This window comes from Hyperoodon ampullatus, assembly GCF_949752795.1.
Source record: "Hyperoodon ampullatus genome assembly, chromosome: 2".
NCBI classification, from domain to species: Eukaryota; Metazoa; Chordata; class Mammalia; order Artiodactyla; family Ziphiidae; genus Hyperoodon; species Hyperoodon ampullatus.
The window spans coordinates 90,572,393-90,596,507 of NC_136915.1; the positions used below are offsets into that span (position 1 = coordinate 90,572,393).

The window sequence follows — 24,115 nt, forward strand, 5'->3', positions numbered from 1 at the left end:
AGCCTCAGATCACTCCTCTCCTTGCCTACTACTCTCCAGCAAGCCTTCCTTTGGTTCCTTTAACAAGCCAAGCTCATCTCCGCTTTAGGGTCTTTGTCCAAACTGTTCCTTCTGACTGGGATATGGTTGTTCCTTCTTGATTCATATCTAATCTTAAATGTTACCACCCAGAGAGACCTCCCCTGACTATCCAACTAGAGTAGTGACCTAGTCACTCTCTAAACTAGCAGTCTACTTGAATTTCTTATACTTGCTACTACCTGACTTTATTTTTTAAATTTGTTATTGCCTCTCTTTCCTACTAGAATGTAAGCTCTTTGAGAGCAGAGACCTTCTTGGTCAGGTTTACCACCATATTCAAAGAAACTCAGTAGGCAAACAATAAGAAGACAAACTATTTGTTGAATAAACAAACCACTATTTCTCTTAATGATGTCTAACTTGGCAACCTCTAATATACTTTCAATATAACAACAACAACAAAAATTTCATTAGGTATATGGGGTTTGTGGTAAGGAAGTGTATTTATGGCATGCCTAGAATAGAATGCATATCAACTGGCTGTGTATGTGTTTATGTGTTTGTGTGTTTGTGTGTGTGTGTGTGTGTGTGTGTGTGTGTGTGTTTGTAGAAGTGTTAGTCTATGCAACTACTTACCTTCATAGATACTGATAATCAAGAATCTTCTGTTGGTTAATAAACTACAAAGTTAATAAAAAATACTCAGTGGTCGATTCTGAACTATGCTGCTTTAGAAAACAACAAAAACAAAAAAGATAGTTCAAAAGGAGCTGATAAATGATAGCTAAAAAAATTGTACCCATTCTCAGGTTAGGAATTTCATACTACTCCTCTTTAACCTAAGGTAAAGATGTTGGAAAAGTATATACTGTTCAGGTCTGTAACCTTACCCAAGTAGAACTTCTGTTTAACAAGAAGTTTAACTTCTTGTTATGGCTGTTTTTCAGTTCATAGGAAAGCTCTTTCACATAGATGACAGAATGCCTTTCGAAAGTGGTGCCCACTTCCCTTTTAGAAAATTGAGCAAGAGAGCATGGCAAGGTAACCTGTTAACACTCTACATTTAGCAAGCGTATTTCTGGGAACTAAAATCTACTTTTCCAATTCTGCTATACTAAAAGAATGATAGTGCAGTTTTTAACTTTCTAAGAAATTTTTTATCTGTCTAGGTTGATGAATCTCAAAGTGTGGTGCCAGCACCAGCAGCTTCAGCATCACCTGAGAACTTGTTAGAAATGCAGACTCTCAGACCCCTACTCCAGATATACACTGTATCAGAAAATCTGAAGGGAAGGCTCAGGAAACTCTTTAATAATCCCTTCAGGTGATTCTGATGAATACTAATGTCTGAGAACCACTGGTATAGGTTATTGTTTTTCCATAAATGCTAGTCCAAAGAGTAAAGAGAAAAAGACTAGCTATTATAAGGAAGGGGACTTTGCCAAAATTTTTGCATTATGCAGGATATCCATATACATTTATTTTAAAATTTAAGTGTGCTGTGCATATGATTATTTTTTTAAGTCTTTTATCTTAGAAAACTATACAAAGGAATCAATAATTACCTCCTTCTCCTGGGATATGAATACCTTGGGTGGTACAAGAATTACACTTCCATAGAGATTTCATAAGTACAAAAGACAGAAAATAGAAAGGTACTTCCTGTTTTTCACACTAGTAGTAAGTCATTTCATATCCAGATTAGGGAACAGAACCAAGATGGGGAAACAGTACTTTGTGGCTGCTTAGAGAAATCCCATATAAAACTGAGAGAAAGCTAAATTTAAAATAATAATAATATATGTAAATGTGGATATGATCTTGGGGGCTTATATGTATGGAGACTGTCAATTCTCATAGTAAATTCCTCTCAAATACCTTCACCCATTTAAAATATGAGAACAATAATACTGTACTTCTTTATCAGTGTAGGGGATCAGAGGGAAAGGGTCACCCTAGTCTAGCTTTACCCAGTCTGGATAACAGATTTACATAATAAAGACAAAGATCTTTTAAAATATTTATGCCTTACACCCTGAGAAAACCATAATTCAAAAAGAGTCATGTACCACAATGTTCATTGCAGCACTATTTACAATAGCCAGGACATGGAAGCAACCTAAGTGTCCATCGACAGACGAATGGATAAAGAAGATGTGGCACATTTATAAAATGGAATATTACTCAGCTATAAAAAGAAACGAAATGGAGTTATTTGTAGTGAGGTGGATGGACCTAGAGTCTGTCATACAGCGTGAAGAAAGTCAGAAAGAGAAAAACAAATACCATATGCTAATACATATATATGGAATCTAAAAAAAAAAAGAAAAGGTTCTGATGAACGTAGGGGCAGGACAGGAATAAAGACAAAGACACAGACACAGAGAATGGACTTGAGGACACGGGGAGGGGGAAGGGTAAGCTGGGACGGAGTGAAAGAGTAGCACTGACATATATACACTGCCAAATGTAAAATAGAAAGCTAGTGGGAAGCAGTTGCATAGCACAGGGAGATCAGCTCGGTGTTCTGTGACCACCTAGACGGGTGGGAGGGAGACGCAAGAGGGAGGGGATATGGGGATAAACATATGCATATAGCTGATTCACTCTGTTATACAATAGAAACTAACACAACATTGTAAAGCAATTATATTCCAATAAAGATGTTAAAAAAAATTTTACGCTTAAAAAGCAAAAAACTCTAAATAATAGATTATTAGAAGATAATTTAGAGCAAAATATGATGGAAAGGGGCTAACTAACCTTCTTCACCAGAAATAAAAATAAAACCAATATGAAAAAATATATATAGTCCCTTATATATAGTCCAATAGCTTAAGATTTATACATTTTTGTCTATCACATAATTTATTCCTCTCTTTTTTTCCTTTCTCCTGGCAATCATTCTTAAATGATTAAAAGATAGCATGTCTAGAGGAAAGAATATTGGACTGAGAATCACTCAAGAATCTGAGAGTCAAGAATTCAATTCATTCCAACACAGAAATGTTTGGAAAAACTTTTACGTGTAAAAAAGACTTGAATTGGCAAGGTTTTTTTTAAGTATGCATTTTCTTAGAAGACAAAACAGACAGCAAAGTTCTTTGCCAATTTAGACGTAGTCATAACTAAGAGGAAGTAATGAATACTGAAAGGTGAATCATTTATACTTTTTCTCTGGTTCTTCAGAACCAAAGTCAATATTTCTGGGATGCCTGGCCAGGATTAGTCAATTAAAGTGAGCTACTTTTCATAGGTAATACAGAAAATACAGGTCCCTCTAAAGCCACAGACACAGCATTGGGTACCAAGGCGAATGTAGCTTCTTGCTGTAAACAGCTATTTTTTTTTAATGGATGAATTCAATAGCATTTTACTGACCCTCAGAACAAAAGAAAAGTTGTGTTTTTTGAGATTTCCTATATATACAACTAGCAATTGAATTCAGAGTCTAGGTGATCCATTGGCTGTGAGTTGTCTCTTTGTGCCTAATAATCAGCAGCTCTTATTCTGTGTGGTATCACACCTTTAATTTGGGACACCTAATTAGTGTGTAGAAAATTAAAAACTGCATTTATCAGAATAATCATGCCATTACTTCATAACTGACAGTAGCTTTTATCCATGGGCTTCACTAAAGCATAGAAGTATTAATTAAATTTTATGGGATTATATTTCCTTTAAAATACGTGTGTAGAAAGGATCAAGCTATCTTTATATTTCTCAAGAGATTGGAAATACATAAATGATTCCCAAAAAATCTTTACTATTTTTTCTTTTATTTGATTTTGAGAATATCTGGGAGATTCTTGACTACTTTTCTAATGGACTCTCCATATATATGATCAAAATATTTAAGATTTCATTAAAATAAAATGCCTGTTTCATATTCACAGAGAGGAAACCAACCAATACATGCCAATAGTTCTCAGTTCATGCTGTCCCTTACTTTGTAAACAGCTATTTTAAATTATGCATTCCAGTAAGATATATTGGGAAATACCTATTTCATACACTCTAAGATGCAAATTTTTTCCTGTTATAATACATCTGAAATAGGAATGTGTCTTAACAATCAATAAAGTCTTAAAACTACTGTTGGCCACAAGCAGTCACAACTGTCATGGATTATATATGTGTGAACATCAGAACACAGATATCAAACTTGTAAAATGAATGTCAGCAGCCTGGAAGAAAATATTAAACAGTTATGGAGTGCTCCTTTAACTCCTCAGAACCAAGATTTCTGGGCTAAAAACAACTAACTTTACATATCAATAATTGCAAAGCTGGCTTAAAAGCCTAACATCACTGGCTTTTAGCTCTTTCATGGATTATTTTAAGAAATGCTGCATCACCGTGCTCTTAACAGCACAGAAAACAATATTGGGTGGAAAAACATGGGCCTCAGCAATGCAGAGTAAGTCATCTGGAATAATTTTGAAAGGTTTTAGGAATACTTAACCAATTTAATTTGGTTATATTCCCTTTTTTGTATATTACAATTTGGATATAAAATTAAAATCTTTCTCTAGCTAAATTTCAATGATCTATTCCAGTGAGGGGAAAAGAAGTCTAAGCTATGGGAAAATTATTATAAAAAAAATCTAGTATTAAAAAACTTAATACAGTCTTATATAAAATAATAATGTCTTATAATTCATGAAATACAATAAAATCTATGGAAATTTGCAGAAAACTAAAACATTTTTGCTAAATACCATTAAAAAAAACCCGTTCTTTTGTAGTGTTACCTGTAAACCGCAGCAGCCTACAGCATTCATTATGGAAGCATTGTGAATAACTCGGTAAGGGATTCCCAGTTTCGTTGCTCTCAGAATAAGATCGCTATGTGTTGTAGCTCTGTAGTGAGAAAACATCAGGTTGGATTAAACTAACCACGGCTGACTTTTTTAAGACAGTAAAGCCACAGCATTTCATGAGCTCAAGTCAATCAAAGGGTCAAGGACACTGCTTTCCCTCAGATATTTCGAGGCATCTGCATAACACTTTCATCTGGGCTTCTGGGCAAAAAAAGTGTAAGTTTACACAGGCCCTGTACAATGTTGAACGGCACCTTTAACACTCTTAAAGCAACCTTGGCAGCTACAGAAAAAAAGGAACTTTTAACTTGCTCTTTTCGTCCTGTTAACACCTGCAAAAGACATCTGTGGAATATTACTCAGCAACTGAACTCCTGAGTAGCATTCTCAAATGTTTTGGTCTTAGGGTCCCTTTAAACTCTTAAAATTTCTGCTACAGAGCTCCAAATTATGGCACTAGACTTCCTCCTTGATTTCTGCTCTATTTTGAAGGCTTTGTTTCTGTATAAGGCACAATTTACAGAACATTTTCACAGCCTGTAGATCAGAGTTCTGACTGATATATTCCTAGTTGGATTTTATCTGTCTAGCAGTCATTTTATTTATAACTGTTTTCAGCCTGGTTGTTACTGTGCATAATTAGTATGTGTAAGGGTGTGCCTATTCTGCCTGCTGCCTTCCCTTTTTTGAGATAGATCTAACGATTATAATTAGATAGATTGGGGTAAGAGAGAATACATGTAAATATAAATATGGATACTGTGAAACTTAACCCCATATCAATTTAGAACTGCATTATTAAAGGCATTTTTCCCCCTTGATGAAAACTCAAGGCCCTACTGGGGAAAGCAACATTAGCATGTTTGAGAAACTACATACAAACAAGCAGAACCTGTCAACTGGTCAATGCATACCAAGTAGGAAGATCAAGGGCTTTCACCCCATGAGGCAGTCAGAAACAGATTAAAGAATGCCCACCAGGGAAGTCTGTTTTAAATCACACACATAAAATACAAACTACTATAAAAATAATCATTAATTTGATTTAAAGTAAGCTTTTAAAAAATAATATAAATACCAGTTATAAGCTTTTAATATCACTTTCAACAGAATTTCACTATTTAACACTAAGCTAAGGGAAAACTGAATTAGTTACTTGGTGAGTTATTTAAATAGATGAGCAGAAAGAAAAACTGGTTTAAAATTATTCTCTTTTTATCACAAGTTCATTTAAAACGACCAGATGTGGTTGGTGTACTATGAAGATTTAATGACCTGGCAAAGTGATTTGATTTTGTGAAACTGATATAAATGTGATTAAATTAGCCTTTCAGATTACTGCTATGAAAAACTGTGATAAAATTGGTATTTTATCATCACAATTACCTAGATTATATTGTTTCATTAAAAAAAAAAAGAAAAGAACTGTACGAACCATGGGCTTAACGCCCTTATACTGGGCATTCCTCCAGGTCCATGGCTCATGAAAATGTTTCATTGTAGCGACTGGGAAAGTGTGTGCGTGCATGTGCACGTATGTGCACTGCCATGTGTAAAGACAAATTTATTACTATTTCTGGGCATGTGGCTCTATCTAAAATCATATATACTTATATACACACACATATGGTTCTAGATAGAGCCACATGCCCATAAATAGTAAATGTTTCTTAATAATATACTTGGAATTGCTCTGAAGGCAATTTCAAAAGAGATTCAAGAATGTTGTGATCAATGGAATCAATAAAATGAAGTTCATAAGGGTGACAACTTGAATGTATAAGACTTAGTATGTCTATTTTAAATTTTATTTTATAATAACATTAATTTGCAGAATGGAAGCAATTAAATGATCCACGTTAAGGCACATAGGAGACAGGTGAATAAAGGTATATTTGTGTGTGTGTATGTGTGTGTGTGTACCATGAACATATTATAGAGCATATTAAAATAGCAAATGGAATAAAAACAGAACCATCTTTAGAAAGAACTTGGTTTTTGTTTTTTAATTTATTTATTTTTGGCTGTGTTGGGTCTTCGTTGTTGCGTGGGCTTTCTCTAGTTACAGTGAGTGGGGGCTACTCTTTGCTGCAGTGCGTGGGCTCTCATTGTGGTGGCTTCTCTTGTTGCGGAGCACGGGCTCTAGGCACACGGGTTTCAGTAGTTGCAGCACGTGGGCTCAGCAGTTGTGGTGCATGGGCTTAGTTGCTTCGCAGCATGTGGGATCTTCCCGGACCAGGGACCGAACCCGTGATCCCTGCACTGGCAGGCGGATTCTTAACCACTGCGCCACCAGGGAAGTCCAGAAAGAATCTGTTTAATGATGACCCTGTTCAACTGCTCTTTATGGGGACAGAAAGCTTAAGACTGTCATCTCTCACATGACTGAGTCAGATCTACTGATGCAGAACATTTTTAGAGTCATTTACATTATTTATGTGATTAACTTCCACATTCCTTTTAATAACCTAGATAAAAGGGCAAAGATGAGGGGCTTCCCTGGTGGCGCAGTGGTTGCGAGTCCGCCTGCCGATGCAGGGGACACGGGTTCGTGCCCCGGTCCGGGAAGATCCCACATGCCACGGAGCAGCTGGGCCCGTGAGCCATGGCTGCTGAGCCTGTGCGTCCAGAGCCTGTGCTCCGCAACGGGAGAGGCCACAACAGTGAGAGGCCTGCATACCACAAAAAAAAAAAAGGGCAAAGATGAGAACTACACCAACTGACTTAACTTACTTTCAATTACCTTCTCCATGAATTTAAGATTGGTGGAGATAGACGGTTCTGATGGACGCACAATAATGTGAATGTTCTTAATGCCACTGAACTGTACACTCAAAAATGGTTAAAATAATAAATTTTTAAATATTTTAAAAATATTAGAATTTTAAAATATTAGAAAATTTTTAAAAATTAGAAAAAAGAATTTAAGATTGAGTAAACAATTTTCCCTTCTTTTTGAAATTTTTATTCAAATAAGTAGAAAGGGGCTTAAAATTAAACAAAGTACATTTTTTTGGTCTTATATATACATGGAAGAATTTCAGTGCCTTGTTGCATTCTGTATTGCCTTCCTGGTTTATCCATTTAATTAATTCAAATTCTAATTCTTCAAGGCCCAATTAAAATTTACACATTCCTTACCACCTGTCTCCAGCTACTATATCCCAACAGTAATCCAGTGGATAAATGAAAAATAACTACAGTTACAGTAAATATTACATAAATCCAAATACAAGGTTATATATGATTAGTCACTGACATAGGGAAAATTAACTGGCTAGAAGTTAAAAAAAAAAAAAAAAAAAGCACTTACTCCTGAATAAAATAAGGTAGGATTCATGGAAGAGGTGGCATCTAAGCTGGGTCTTAAAGAATCTACTATTTCACTAAATAGAAACTAGGAACAACAGTCTGTTTAAGGAAAAAGCACGAGCAAAGACATGGAAAACGAATACTGCAAAACATTTACAAAATGGCAAAGTTATATAATTTGGCTCTACCACAGTCAAAAAGAAGAGTAGTCAAAGGAAGAAGTAGATAAACTGTTAAAAGATTTAAGGCCAGGAAGTCACTGAAGGATTCTGAGTATCGTCACAGCACTTTCTCTGGGCCTCAGTTTTTTCATTTACATTGAAGTTTCCCTTCCACCCCTCCTTCCACCCCAACCCCCCCCCATCCTACCCCACAATCTTACCCCACAGTCTTCAACTATTAAACCAGACCTTGCTCAAGCACCAACTCCTCCATAAAATAAAGCCTTTAAGTTTACACACACTTTTCTATCCTCATCTTCTACTTAACCTTTCAGCAGTACATCAAAGCTGACCACTCTTTCTTTTCTAAAATATTTTCTTTTCTTGGCTTCTGTGACAGCACACTCTATCGGTTTTCCTCCTCCTCTGCTCTTGAGAGACCATGAAATGCCAGTTTCCTAGGGATTGATCATCCTAGGTCTTCTGTTCTTGCTCTTGTTCCTTCCTAATGTGATTCCATCCACTACTCAGGTTTTAAATACCATCTAGATACTGATGACTTCAAAAGTCATATAACCAGGATAAATCCTCCCTTGAGCTCCAGTAGCAGATATCAAATTGTCTATATGACATCCAAAACTTAAAACATTTCCAGAACCAATTCTTGTTTCTCCCAGCCCTTTTTCCCGCTGGTTTTCATCATTTCAAAAAATGGCATCGTCAACTACTCAGTTACTAAAGCCAGAATCCTTGAAGACTTACTTCTTTCCTTTTCCTCATCTACTATATACATCCGAGCATTTTTCCTTCTAAATTTTTCGCAGTTTGTCTTTTTCTCTCTTCTACCAGAGCCACCCTTGCCTCCCTAAAACCCACTCACCCAAGAATTTAGAGTGATCTTTTAAGAATGTCAATGAGATTGTGATTATTTGCTGCTTATAATCCTCTAAAAGTTTACCACTGTACTTCAAACAAAATCCCTACTCCCTCCAAAGCCTTACATGTCTGGATCCCACCTATCTATTTAACTCCTTCTCAGGTCCCTTTTTCCTTCACTCACAGAGCTCCAACCACTCTGGCCTTTCAGTTCCTTGAATACATTCTTGCTGTTCCCCTCTGCTTAGAATGTTCTTCCCTTCTGCTTTTCCTTTTACTCTTTAGATACCTGCTTGAATATCACCTCCACATGAAGGATTTTCCATATGACCCTGCATAAATAAGTCTGTTCCTGTTAGTCTCTATTTTTTTTCTTTACAGATTTATTTTTAATTTTTTATTTTTTCTTCAACTAATGTCAGTCTCCCTTACTAAACTGTAAACCCATGAGTTATCATCTAATATATATCCAGCACATAGGAATGCCTGTCATGAGATAGGTGCTCAAAAGATATTTGCTGAATGGATGTCAGTCCAAATACACCTGGTCCTCCTTTGTCATGACCTCAGGCAAAATATTAACAATTCTTTCAATTAATATTTGATTGATGTCTACTATAAGCCAAGTATTGTGAAGGAAGCTAGAGAGATAAAAATGTGAAGGACAGCCTACAAATCTAAAGAGTAAATATACAAATAAAAAAATACTTTGTGAAGTAATATATGAAAACTAATATGAATAATATGTCAGCAGTTAGGAAGAGATATAACTTCTGGTTGGGTTAATTAGGAACAATATCACAGAGAATGTGATGTTTGAGTTGGGCTTTGAAAAATGAGTAGGTTTCTGACAGTCAGAAACAGGGCAAAGGGCACCACAGATGAGGAAAACAGTTTGAACAAATGCGTGGTGAGAAAGCATGACGATCAGGGAAGGGCAAACTGGTTGGCGTGAGTGTGGGTTTCAGTACAAGACTGGCAGGACACCAGTAGAAGAGCAGGCTAGACAGTATTTTTCATGTCTGGCCAATGATGGAGTTAATAATAGTCTAATTTTGAGCCCGGGTGAGATTTTAAAATTGTGGATCTACAAACATGAATTTGATCACAGCATAGGTAATGAGTTAAGGATCTACACCTGGACCAGGTAAAAGGCTACTATATTAAATTAGTATAATGAGAGCTTGGATTAGGTAGAATAGTGGCTGCCACAGATGAAAGGAATGAAAGGATATGAAAAACGTGGTAAAACAAAAGTCAACAGCAGTGCTTCTCAAACTGTGTGAAAGGCCAATATTTTTTAAGTTCTAAATTGTCATGGAACATTAGTTTTGTAAAATGCAAAAAAAATAATATTAGAAAAATAAAATATAAAATAATACAAAATACATGCTCCAAATTTTTATTATTACTTTCAGCAGAGTTAAAATTATTTTGTAAAACTGCTATAAAAGTTTCTAAATGCTTACTTTCAATTTCTGTAGTTATCTCATCATGGACTGGTAAGTTTGTGGGCTGGCAATAGCCTGCAAATCTCACTTAAAGTAGCATTGGTTTACTGGACTTCATCAGTGACTGGATACCATTTGCAACTAAGTATAATAATGATACATAATCTCTGGCACCTCATATTGATATAAATTACTTTCTTTTTGACAGACACATGCACATGTAACTCCATTGTTTTGAAAAATATCCTTGGTGGTGGGCTCACAGTGATTTAATTGTCCTTATGTTCCTTAAACCTGTGACATATATCCTGGGTCACCAGCTGGAGAAAAAGAACTGTTCTGTTTGGCTTGACATTAGAGATTGATGATGCTTGGCTAGACAAGTATAAGCCCATCTTTTTAGTAATGGGGAAGAACAGAGCTCCCAATGGATATAAGAAATTGAAATCTGAGGCTTAATAAATGATAAATTCAAGGCAAGTAAAGTGACAACAGTATTGCTAAATAGTAGATGATTAAAAAAGAAAAAAAAAAGCCTAGGACAAAGCAAGCAGAAGATACTTGCACTTACCTGCAAAATAAATGGCAGGTACAACTCTTGATAATGTAATATACTTATTTAATAATGGTATACTAGTTTAGGTTATTTGATGCCCTAAGTGACTTTCTAAAAATATAGCTGAAGCAACGATATAAACTTTAGAGTTGACACTTGATAATCAATATAAGTTATACATGATGACATCCTTCCCAAATAAATTTTCTTCATTAATCTCAAAGATAATGAAAGTTTAAACTACAAAATTTTAGACAGCGCCTAGGTAAACAGTCTCCTATCAGGACCTGGAAGATAAAGTTTTAAATGTAATAAAAGAATTCTTAATGATTAAAAAAGTAAATAAATTAAAACTCAAAATATCTCCTTTGACTTACCCAAATGGATCACCAACTACAAGGAATGCAACATCACTGATATCAGCATCCTTTAAAATATTATTTGCTTCCTGTTCCACTTCTTCTCTATCAGCGAGAATCAATTTTCTTCCATAAAACTCTTCCTATAGATTTAAGTCCAATATAAAAATGAGACACAGGTGACCATTTCAACACACACACACACACACACACACACACACACACACACACACACACCTCTCTCACACACACAAAACAGTCTTTGTCTGGGGCCTGTGTAAATCTTGGCAACCATCCAAACAGAGATCATTGAATACAACTCTTCAATGAGCTAGCCCTCTGTATCATGTTGCAATTAAACTCTGTCTTTGGGGCTATCTTAATATCCCAAGAGGAGGTAGACCTCCTAACACCTCAGGCTCTTTGCATTTTAAATTAACCTCTAAATTTGGGTCTAATAGACCAGGCTGAACATTGTAGGATGAATAGAGAACATGTATGCATGAGCCTGACTTCAGAAACACAGTACTGCAGAATAAATATATTAAACAATAATTATACACATACATGGTAGTTGGGTTTGATTAAATTTTCCTTGGGAAATCTATGAAACCTTGACTAAAAAAGAAGATAATTTCAATGAGAAACAGTAGAAAATTAAGATTTAGTTGTTTACAGAACCAGCAAACATTCCTGCATAATTGCAGGAAAGACTAATTTAAAACTGTATTTCCTAGTTCCTGCTAAAAAAGGCAGAGTTGCAGGAGCAAGAAAAGAATTCTAAATATATAAGAAGTCTCCATACAAACTGCTTTGTGAACGAATCCCCAGAAGTTCAACTCTAAAGCACAAACCCAGGAGGCTGACCTTAACTGGAATGGCAGCACGGAAGTAAGAGTGTGCTAGTGGTCATGCGGTAGTGGTTACAACCTATTATGCAAGATCATGAATCTTATAACTGATTTCCTGTGGAGTAATATATTGAATATAGTAAAAGTGGATGCACAGATAAATAATACTATTTCTTACATGCTGAGAAGTTTATTTTTGTCATAAGGATTATATCATATGTCAAAAGTTATAAGGATTGCTGTAATAGAAGAGTATCTGCTACTCTAATATTTGTCAAGCAAATGAGTAAATGAAAAAATGATTAAGCATTTGAAGATAAAGGCTGTAGTTCCAACTGCGATAATTACTTCCTAATACTTAACTAGAATCTGTTCCTCAAATGTGAAAAAAGATTCTTTCCTTTTCTCTGAATATCTTCTTAGAGATAATGTTCCAGAAGTTCCCAGTGACAATGATGTTTTCATAGATGAAAATGTTTTATTTTCACTTGTACCACATATTTTTTCTTAATCCTTCCTTTTTATACACCTTACTTTAATTTTGTAAGCCCAATAAACTTAACAGTTGTAGAGGGGACTTCCCTGGTGGTGCGGTGGTTAAGAATCCACCTGCCAATGCAGGGGACACGGGTTCGATCCCTGGTCAGGGAAGATCCCACATGCTGTGGAGCAACTAAGCCCATGCGCCACAACTACTGAGCCTGTGCTCTAGAGCCTGCAAGCCACAACTACTGAATCCACATGCCACAACTACTGAAGCCTGCACGCCTAGAGACTGTGCTCTGCAACGAGAAGCCACCACAATGAGAAGCCCGCACACTGCAACCAAGAGTAGCCCCCGCTCGCCGCAAGTAGAGAAAGCCCACGTGCAGCAACAAAGACCCAAGGCAGCCAAAAAACAAGACAACAAACAAACAAAAAACAGCTGTGGAACATTTATAAACATTTATTTATATATATTCAAACAGCTGTGGAACATATGTAAGAGAACACACATATGATTACTGAAAACTGAAGGAAACAATGTTCTTTTCTGAACTTCTAACATTTCTTAAAAATCAAGGAGTCACATGTTACTAGGTTAATGCTGGCAGTAATCCTATCCAATATTTTATAAATGACTTAACAACAGAAAACCCACTCTCTCCTCAAGACTTTTATCATGATCACTTCATATTTATCACTTACCGTAACCCAAGAAATATTTCATTAACTAATTGAAACAACAGATTATTTATTTTTTTAAAACATCCTCCTTAAAGAGAAACACACATTAACACCTCAATATAATCAAAGGTTGATCGTCTTTAAAAAGAATGTTTAAAAAAAGGAAGAGATTGCTAAAGCAGAAATAGACTGGTACTACATTATTTTATCTTAATCACTTATTTATGTATTCGTTCATCCACTCATTTGAAAAATATTTCTGTGTACGACCTCCATGCCAAGCTCTATGCATGATGTTGGGAAACAGTGTGAATGAGACACACATGACCTCTGCCCTATGGAGCATAATGTCTAGCGGGGAATTAACTGCCACATTATATGTGCTATAGGAACATCAAAGCTAGTCAGGGTCAGGAAAGGAAAATTTAAAAAACAAGCAGCACCATTTAACAAATGATTTTAAATTTATACTATATATTATCCAATGATTGATTAGACAGTTTTCATATAATCTCAGTCCTAATCTTCTCCATTCATGAAAATGAAGGTAAAACTCAAAATCGTTCTTAGTTTTACATTGGTGGGTTTTGTACATAGGGAAGAAAGTAAAAACTAACAGCTAAAATTACTTTTGGTATTTCTGGAAGGATACACAAGAAATTAGTAATGATTGCCTCAAGAAGGAAGAACTGGGATAGAAATCTTTTGATGTATATACCTTTTAGTATCTTTGAGTTTCAAACTATTTAACATATTACCTAGTCAAAAAGTAGAAGAGTAGAGGCTCAAAGTAGCATATGGAAACACATGCAAGAACAAAACCTTAAAAAGAAAACAAAAACACTAACATTTAAAGTAGGAATGGAAAAATAAGGAGCTTACAAAGGGGACTGAGAAAAATGAAAAAGCAGGAATAAAACCAATAGAGAGCCATGTCTTGAAAGTCGGTTTCAAGGAATAGTCAACTATGTCAAAAGAAGTAAAACAGACAAGAATTCAATACTATCCTCTGGAGTTCTCAGCTACTAAATAATTGTTCAATAAACAGAGAAGTATTTCAGAGAAATGGAAGTCAGCTTGTAGGAGTCTTGAGACATAAGGGGGTGTGGGGGGACAAGAGAAGTATACTGCTTTTTCAAAAAGCTTTGGAAAAAGGAGAGAGAAACAGAATAATAACTATGGGGAAAACAGGCTTAAAAAAGGAGAGTTTTCAGAATGGACAATACACTTGATCCTTGAAGAATGCAGGGGTTAAGGGTGCCGAACCTTCACAAAGTCAAAAATTTGAGTATAACCTATAGTCAGCCCTCCATATCCGTGATTCCTCCATAACCGTGGATTCAACCAACCTCGGATCAAGTAGTACTGTAGTATTTACTATGGAAAAAAAACCCAAATATAAGTGGATCTGTGCAGTTCAAACTCAAGTTGTTCAAGGGTCAACTGTATTTGACCCTTGAGAGGACAAAAGAATATTAATATAGATCAAACATAAAGAAGAGAGAATAATTGACAGGAGTAAGTTTCCAGAGGAATGGAGAGAAGTTTGAAAGAAAACCCATCTAGATGGCATTAGACTTGAACAGGAAGAGAACCTCATCTTACAAGTCATTTTCTGAGACTGGAGGGAGGACAGATTCAGATTCAGGGCAAGGATAAATAGGAAGCTAATAAAGGTCATAGCTGATGGCCTCATTTTTCTCAATGCAAAGTTCTTTACTGTTCTCTCCTATCCCTCCAATCTCAATCCACAGCAGTTAGATAGGAGGACAAGGAAACAGAGTTGGCTGGTATACCCAGGTGAAGTAGGTTAGGAAGAAAAGAGAAGGAACAATGATAAATATAATTAACACTGCCGTACTCTACGTATGAAAGTTGTTAAGAGAGTAAATCCGAAGAGTTCTCATCACAAGGAAAACAATTCTTTTTCTTTTACTTTGTATCTATATGAGATGATGAATGTTCACTAAACTTACTGTAATCATTTCATGATGTGAGAAGTCAAATCATTATGTCACTTATACACTTTAAACTTTTACAGCCCTGTATATCAATTATATCTCAATAAAACTGGAAGGAAAAAAAGAGGGAAAAGATACACCAGAGGAAAATGAATGTTATTTTGGTGTTGCCCAAGAACAAGTTATAGCAAATATTTGTTTTTCTCCTCCCTGCTTTTGCTCACTATTATTTTTTCTTCAGCAAGGAATGTTCTTTCTCTTCCCCTTACCAAATCTTATCTATAGTAATATCTGTCTCTCGCTCTTCCCCTTATCAAATATCATCTATAATAACAATATCTGTAATAATACATTTACAATGGGCTTACTCTGTGGTCAGGCACTCTTCTAAGAACTTATGCATATGAATTCATTTAATCTTTACCACAATTTATGAATCGGCACTATTTTTATTCCTGTTTTACAGATAAGAAAAAGAGCAAAGAAAATTTAAATGACTGCCCAAGGACACAGAACATTAGTTGATTGCAGGACTTCACAGAACTGCAAATGAGGCATAGATAAGCAGAGATGAATGAGCTCCTCTGCTTTATGCAGGATAGCTAGGGCCCCAAAGTTAGCCCTCGCAAGCCATGAGCAGCTTCCTCCATTTATCGTGAAGAGCTACACAAATATTATCATTTTGTATTTGGGCCATGATTTAAACAAAAGAAACAAAACAAAACAATTGAGATGTGTCGTTTTAAAACATCGCTCAAATTCCATCTGTTCCATAGTATTCCCTGATCAGCACAGCCTGAAGTGACCTTCTCTCTTACATGTACCCCAATTGTAATTAATACCTAGTAGCTACTTGATAGCTTCTACTACTTAATTGGTGAAAAAGTGTTGGCTTAAATAAAATAATCAAGTTCTTGTCAGCAATATAATTTTATAGTTTCTCTCTTCCACTACTGTCATGAATTGTTATTTACATCTTCCAGTATTATTTAAGTTTTCCTGGGTAAACGCAGATGAATCATGACCCAAAGAACAAAGATCATAGCTTATATCTCGTTGTATAACGTATATAGGTGCGTTATATCAAATAGGCACATAAGATAATAATTTAGCCACAGAAAGTGCCTAAAGAAATCCAAACTGTATATACCAAAACTAAAACTCTTTCCTGGATTCACTGTCTCTAGTTTAATTAACTTCTGAATAATAGGGAATATATAAACGATACTACCCATCTGGCAATTTGAAAATAATAGCTTTCATTGTAAATTCTAGATTTCTTTAGCAACATCCATGTGTGCCTTTTTAAAAAAAAAATTATTTTGTGTAATTAGTGATAAAAGAAAGCATATATTCATTACAGAAAACAGAATTTTCCCATCTTTTTTTCACTGTATAATAACTATCTAGAGTTATTGAGACCAGATTGTATGAGCACATCTTAACAACTTTTTAAGTAATTTGTTTAAAAAAGAAAGAAAAGGTAGAAATTAAAGGAAGAAAGAAAGTGGCTGAAGATAAAGTGGTTCTAAAATTTTACTGGGCAATATAAGGCATGATTGTATTTACTTATACCTTACTTTATTCCAGAAAGGATTCATTTAAGGTGGCTGATGTATGGAAAGTTGTTCAAGGAAGAACATGAATTGAGGACCCAGAGGGGCTCATGGAGAGCAGGTCAGTGGAATTTTGTGACAGGGAGGGATCCAGGATTGACCACTTTACTTGAATTCTAACTTCTCTGTAGGTGCTCTGTGACATTATATTTTGTGAAGCTATTATCTATCCCTAAGAGTACAGAGACACAGTATGGTCAAAAGTGGTGGATCTCAACTGAGGACTGCTTTGGCCCATATTCTGGCTCTATCATTCACTATCTGTATGACCCTGGACAAGTTTTTCTGTGCCTCTAAAACTGTGAACAGTAATTAAAGAGTAATAATCCTGTTCTACATGTAAAGTGCTTAAAACAGTGCATAATAAGTGTTCTAAAAATATTAGCACTTTTTATTGTTGAGGAATAGAATTCTAGTACCTTAACAAAGTACATATAATTTACCTGTGAGTTTGAGCTCAGCCCCAGATCTTGACCCTGTATGTAGTAACTCTACAAAAATGTTTTTGGAAAAATAAAATAATACTTAAAAAAAATCATAGCAACCAAAATTAACATTTAGCTAGCACTTAAATTTGCAAAGCACTTTCAAATACATCATCTTAATAAATGATATAATCTTAATAGCCTTCCAACTGATTATTATCTCCATTTGACAAATGAAGAAACTGAGGTTTAGAGATGTTTGGAAATGTATCTGTTAACAACTCATGTTTTCTGAACACTTTTGTGCCAGACGCTATGCTAAAATCCTATAAGGTAGGCATTTCTGTCCTCTTTTTACAAAGTAAGAAACTACAGTTAAAGGGCTTGTCCAGGGTCACATGTTAACATGTGACAGAGCAAAGACATAAAACCAGGTCCAATTCTATAAAACTACTGATTTGTCTATATTCTCTAAAAAGATTTTAAGTTCATTCTAATTATCCTTTATCACTAATTAAGAGAGGAACATTTCTATCATCTTGAGCTTGGATATTTTAGCTCCATCCTAATAAACTGGAGCCAACAAATCAAAGCTGGTCATTAGACACAATTTTTATTTCAACGCATGGCCAATCAAGTAGCAGTCCTTTAAGATTTTAAAGAAACTCTGAGACCTTCAGAATTCTCTGGGCTGTGAATCTGAGAGGCCAGAAGACCTGAAATTCTCTAGGTCACCTTTTTCTCTGGAAGACTTGATAGACCAGACAATCCTAAAATGTTCTCCCTCCTCCTATAACATGGCCATCAATCTTTTCATCTTAATTTACATTGTATTTGAAATTTGACAATGAACCTGAATTTGACCCCTCCTCCAAAATTTACTGAGCCCTTAACCAAAGCCAGGTAAACGTATGATACACTAGCAAATTCTACAGTTACTAAGTTCCAGGCTGACTCAATACATCCAAGTGTATGGGTATAAGCCTTACTGGGAGATGTCTATTCAAAGGTTAGATCTCTCTGGATATGATACAGACAGAAAGGTGATTACCATTCCCTATGGAAATACTTCAAAGGGGGGAGGTTTTCAGCTTGGTTCCTGAATACATAACCAACTCATTAAGGCTGTGTCAGCACCTCATTAGCACTCAACTCAGAAAGGATTTCTTGGCTATCTCATGAAATACGGGATTCTGATAATTATCCCCAGGAGTGTAAAATAACTTTCCTATTTAATGGAGAAAGCTACACAATTAGACTTGTAAAGTAAGAAAAAGCACCCTTTCATTTTCCAAGTCACTTGGTTAGGGTGTTATTTCCATTTTTGTACCCCTCAGATTCTTAATAATAAGCAGGGCATGTGTTTTAAAGGGTTTGAACCAACAGACCTGAAAAATTCGGCTCAGCTTGGTGTAATAAAAATCAGCTGTTAAATATCGTTCTTCCCAGGAGGCTGGAAAGCCTTAAGCACCTACCAGAACTTCCTTCCCTACAGTCAGGACTGAGGTATAGGCTTCCAGATACACTCGACTGCAGCGTTTTAGAACTTCCAGCCCCTTGACTGTGATGTCCTTGGCATCTCCCAGGCCCAAACCGATCATGTAAAGCATTTCAAAGTCCAGGGGTAGGGCGACTGCAAAACGAAATGAATAAGAAAATCAAGTGTCAGCTACATGGAAGATGCCTAAAATCTAGTGATGAATACTTAGACGAAAACCAAAAGAGCATGAGGGACGGCATGTCACAAGGAAGGAGGTTTAAGAACCTTACTTCAAGCCTTTTAAATAAGGATTGTACTGTTTATAAACAACCCTACCCGCTTTCTCTCTTGTTACACAAACCTAGGAGCAATTACCCTTTGAGAGAATAGTAGCTGGGTCACCGTCCTCCCCAATCTCCTATCTGCCGCGGTTTCCCAGAAGCAGCTGCCCAACCGGATGATTTGCGCAGAGCAAGGATCCACGCTGCAGCCTCACCTACGGCGCCGCAAAGCGCCGGCGCTGCGCTTTGCGGCACTTTACGACTAGCTGGAAGTGATGGCTCGTTCCGGCACCAGGCGCGGGACCTTGTCCCGCCGCGACTAAGAATGATACGGAGGTTGCTGGGGCGGGGAGGCGAAAGGTCAGCTGGTCGGAGGGAGTCTGACCAGTGCCCCCAGCATGACCTTTGGGAAGGGACGAGGCCTGCCCGCGATCCCCTATGTTTAAGCCCCCAGCCTGGGACCGGCTAAGTGCAGGAGCTCTTCGCCCGCGAGGAGAGCCGGCCGCAAAGTTGGCCCGAGGAGCCCCACGCCCTCCCCCTCTCCTCCTCCAGACACACTAGGGGGTGGCGGGTGGAAGGGGTTTCCCTAGTCTGCCCCGGGATTGCCCAAGCGCGCATGTTCCCATCCTCGCCTTTTCATTTGGCCGTAGTTTCACCAGCTGCTTCCCTCGTGAGCTGCCAGCTTGGCGAACTCGTTGGTGAGTGTTAGTTCAGATTTCCCAGCGGGGCGGTGGTTCCTTGGGCTTGTCCCCAAGACCTCATTCTGGAGTGCCCCAAGGGGCGTGACGGGAATCTGTCTCAGTCATCGTCAGTGTCGGGAAGCCCAGGACCCTCCTGTGCCCCGAGAAGTGACCTTTAAGAATGCTCAGGGATTTCAGGCCTCGTCCCAATGCTTCCACAGGGGGAATTCTTAAAGTGGTTGGTTAAATGAAGTTCCAATGTCGAAATGATTTGTTTTGACTGAATATGCTCTTCCTAAGGTCACTAATGACCTCATCCAAGTTCAGAAGACAAGTTCCATTGCTTATCTCAGTAGACAGAGTTTTCCTTGTGCTTCTCCGACAATGCCTTGTGTCTTATTTGCTCAACTCCGCTTCCTTTAGCCTAGGCTTATCTTTTCTCCCAGAATTTCATCCACCTTTTGGCCTTCTTATTGTGTACACTCTTAGTGATTGGTTCTATCCACTCACATTATATCAATCCATTCCTCAATAAACAAAAATAAACTCAAAATGTCTCATAGATGTAAGTGAAAAACTTGAAACTTCCAAAGGAAAACAGGAGAAAATATTTGTGACCTTAGGCAAAGATTTCTTAGGTGCAACACCAAAAGCATGATTCAGAAAAGATAAAATGAAAAAATACTTAAACGAAATAAAAACTATGGTCTTCAGAAAACACTGAAGCCACACACTGGGAGAAAATATTTGCAAAGCATATATCTGGCAGAAAAAGACTTATATTGAGAACATACAAAGAACTCTCAAAACACAATAATAAGAAAACAAATTAATTTTTTAAATGGGGAAAAATTATGAGCAGACACATCCGCAAAGAAGTTATATGAATAGCAAATAAACATTTGAAAATATGCAAAACATCATTAGACATTAGGGAAATAAAAATTAAAACCACCATGAGCTACTACTACACACCTATTAGAATGGCTAAAATCAAAAACAAAAACAAAATCCTGAATATTCAGTCTCACGATTTCAAATATCTCTCTGTTTTGCTGACTCAAATTTCAACCTCCCATTCAGACCTCCTCCTCAGCATCCTGTATTTAACTTCCTTCTGGAAATCATCTAGATAACCCAGAGGCATGTCAAATCCAACACATCCAAAGCTGAATCCATCACCTTTCAACTTGGCTTTTCCTTCTGTGTTATCTACTTTGATGGGAAGACATTGTTATCTATTGACTCTTATCCAATCCAGACACCTGGAAATCACCTCACATTTTAATCTGACAATCTGCTGGCCTTTCTCAGTAGAAACCATACCTACCACCACAATCTTGATTCAGGTCCTCATTATGTCACTCCTGCAGCTGCTCACCATGTCTCCCTCACATTCATCCTTCTCTCAGGAGCCAGGGAGATCTAGCTAAGATATAATCTGAAAATGTCACTCCACTTCTAAATCCTTATCAGGCCAAGAGAAAGTCCAGGCTCCTTTATATATCCCACAAGATCATCCATGATATGACAACTGCCTATCTCCATAGCTTCATCTGTCTCCATTACATACCATGAAATTTTCTCTAGCAGCACAGTTCTGTGCCAACAACATGCTGCTCTGTGCCTTTAGTCAGGCGGCCACCTCAGCATGGAATACCCTCTCCCATTTTCTCCTGTCTAAATCACTGCTACCCATTCTTTAAGACTAAACTCAGCAAGCAGTCCCAGAGATCCCCCAGCTAGGTTAGGTATCTCCTTTTTCTTACAGTAACACTCCACACATATACTTATTGGTCAATTTAAGTGTTTTGTAATTGTGTATCTTCTTTACCAAACCGTAAAGTTCGTGAAGTCAGGGACTGTGTTTTATTTATATTCTCATCCCTAAGCCTTAGCACAGTGTCTGGCACATGGTAGGTATTCAATAAATCTTTATTAAATAGGTCATTATCCACTACTAGCTGAGCAATTTCTTTGAGATGATGTCTTTTTCTGTCTTTACAAAATGCAGGGAGTGATATGCTTTTGATGACTACCAAAAAATCATTGATAGAATTATCAAACATAAAGATGCCTTGCTTATGACACTTTAGAAAGTCATTTATGTTGAAAGGCTTATGACACATATCACATATACTTTATACACACAAAACATACATACCTAAGCATATAGCTGATTAAATGATATCATATTTAGTATGTAAATTTTCCAATGTACTGGTCATTTTTTAACATGTTTTTGTTTTGATTTTCTTTGAGTGATTTCAAACAGCTTCACAGGGAAAGGGCATTGCCAAAAAGAATAATTAGTAATCCAAAGGAAGGTATACTTTATCTCCTTTCAGGAAATCTATATTGAAAATGAAGTTATTCTGAGTAGGTAAAGAAATATTGTATTTTTAGATACAGAAGTAATTTCAAGTCTTACTTTTCAAAATTCAGTTAAAGGAACTTACTTTCACTATAGAATTCTTGAACAAATCAACCTTTCTGCCTGCCTTCATTTCTCAATAGCAGTGTGAATTTGGAGGACTCTTCTGGAGGTAGATTGATAAAGGTGTTATGGCAGTCCTTTTCCTCCTCAACTCAATATAAGCGGCAAAAACTAGTCTCATCTTTTTTGCAGAATTATTCTGTGTGATTTGGTTTCTCCCTTGCCATGTAAAACAGGTTTCAAGTATGATTGCATTTTCCCCAACAATTTATCGTTAAAAATCTCAAATATATAGAAAAGTTAAAACAATTTTACAGTAAGTGTCCATACAGTGACCTCCTAGGATCTACAGTTTTAACATTTTGCTGTATTTTTTCAATCATATATTTATCCACCCACTCAGCCATCAACCCATGTTATTATTTTGTTGCATTTCCAAGGGAGTTACAGACATAAGCACACATATGATTGCATTCTGCGTGAAAGATAAACCCTTCATCTAGGTAACAGATTAACAAAACATACATACCTAAGCATATAGCTGATTAAATGATATCATTTCTTCATCTAATTTCAGCAGGGCCTTGAGAATTTTTCTTTAAAACAGTTTCAAATTAGTTTTTAATCAACACTAACATTATTTTGATGATAATGAAAGCAAATAGAATATTTATTTCTAATGTCATAGCAAATATGAAATTTCTATGTAGCAGAAGAGAGGGGCATGGTTATAGAGAGCCATTATTCTAGGGGAATAAGCCTTTTTAGTGTAAAGAATAACAAGGATACATGGGGGGGCCTGAAGAGTTTTCTGCTTTCTATTTCTCCTTTTATGTAGGACAATACCAAATCATCCCTGAGGGTAAACATTCATGCCTTTCCTGAAAGATCTTTAAGATGCTTTAAAACCTTTGTTATAACTCATTTTTAGTAACTTCACTGTCAGAAATTCTTATAGCTAATCTAAGACCTTCAAGCAGAAGTCACAAAATGTGAAAAAGAGATGCAGATAGTCATAAGAAGTTAATACTGATGGGTTTTCCATTCCATTGTCATAAACACATCATACAGTAGTTTTATATTAAAGTGATAACACATAGTTGAGACACTGCATTACATTATGAACAAATTGTAATTACCTTACATCTGAAAGGAGTCATCCATCAATTTTCCTATTTGAGTTCATTGTGTGTCTTTTGAAAAGAAGATATCAGGGCTACTGAGTAAACTCCATCTGACCTTATTGTGAATAGAGAGTATTATTTTACTCTGAAACTGTTCCCAGAGATTGCCTCTTTGTTAGAGGAAATTTTGATTAATATTCGTAGAGCTTAGAAACCCTGAATTGATTGTCATTATTTTCTAACAATTCACAAATAAGTTATAATTAAAGTTAGCATTGCTTCAGAAGACAGAGTTATATTTACTAAGATCAAGAAAAGTTCTGAAGTTACATTATTGTGCATTTGCTTACTCGGGGGAAAAAGGTAATTGTTTATTTAGTGATCTTGCTCATCTACACATTTTACATGATGTGATCATGTAAAATGCACAATAATTTTTTTTTAAAAAAACTCCATATCCATAGTGATTTTCTGTGAAAAATATGGAATTTTTACTGTTATTTTTAACCCTAGCTTAATAGATTGAGAGAGTAA

The 24,115-nt window shown here is 36.3% G+C and overlaps 1 protein-coding gene across 2 annotated transcripts in view; it reads right to left on the reverse strand.

The window, feature by feature from the left end:
• The window catches only part of DPH5 (diphthamide biosynthesis 5), a gene marked incomplete at both ends in the record, with an annotated part of 35,347 nt that extends 16,158 nt beyond the window's left edge, over positions 1–19,189 (reverse strand). For both annotated transcript variants that reach the window (XM_079696914.1, XM_079696913.1), the window contains 3 exons: positions 4,776–4,884; positions 11,578–11,702; positions 19,055–19,189. In XM_079696914.1, coding sequence (XP_079553040.1) covers positions 4,776–4,884; positions 11,578–11,702; positions 19,055–19,189 — 369 coding nt within the window. The remainder of the gene's footprint in view (positions 1–4,775; positions 4,885–11,577; positions 11,703–19,054) is intronic.
• Positions 19,190–24,115: the final 4,926 nt, after the last annotated feature.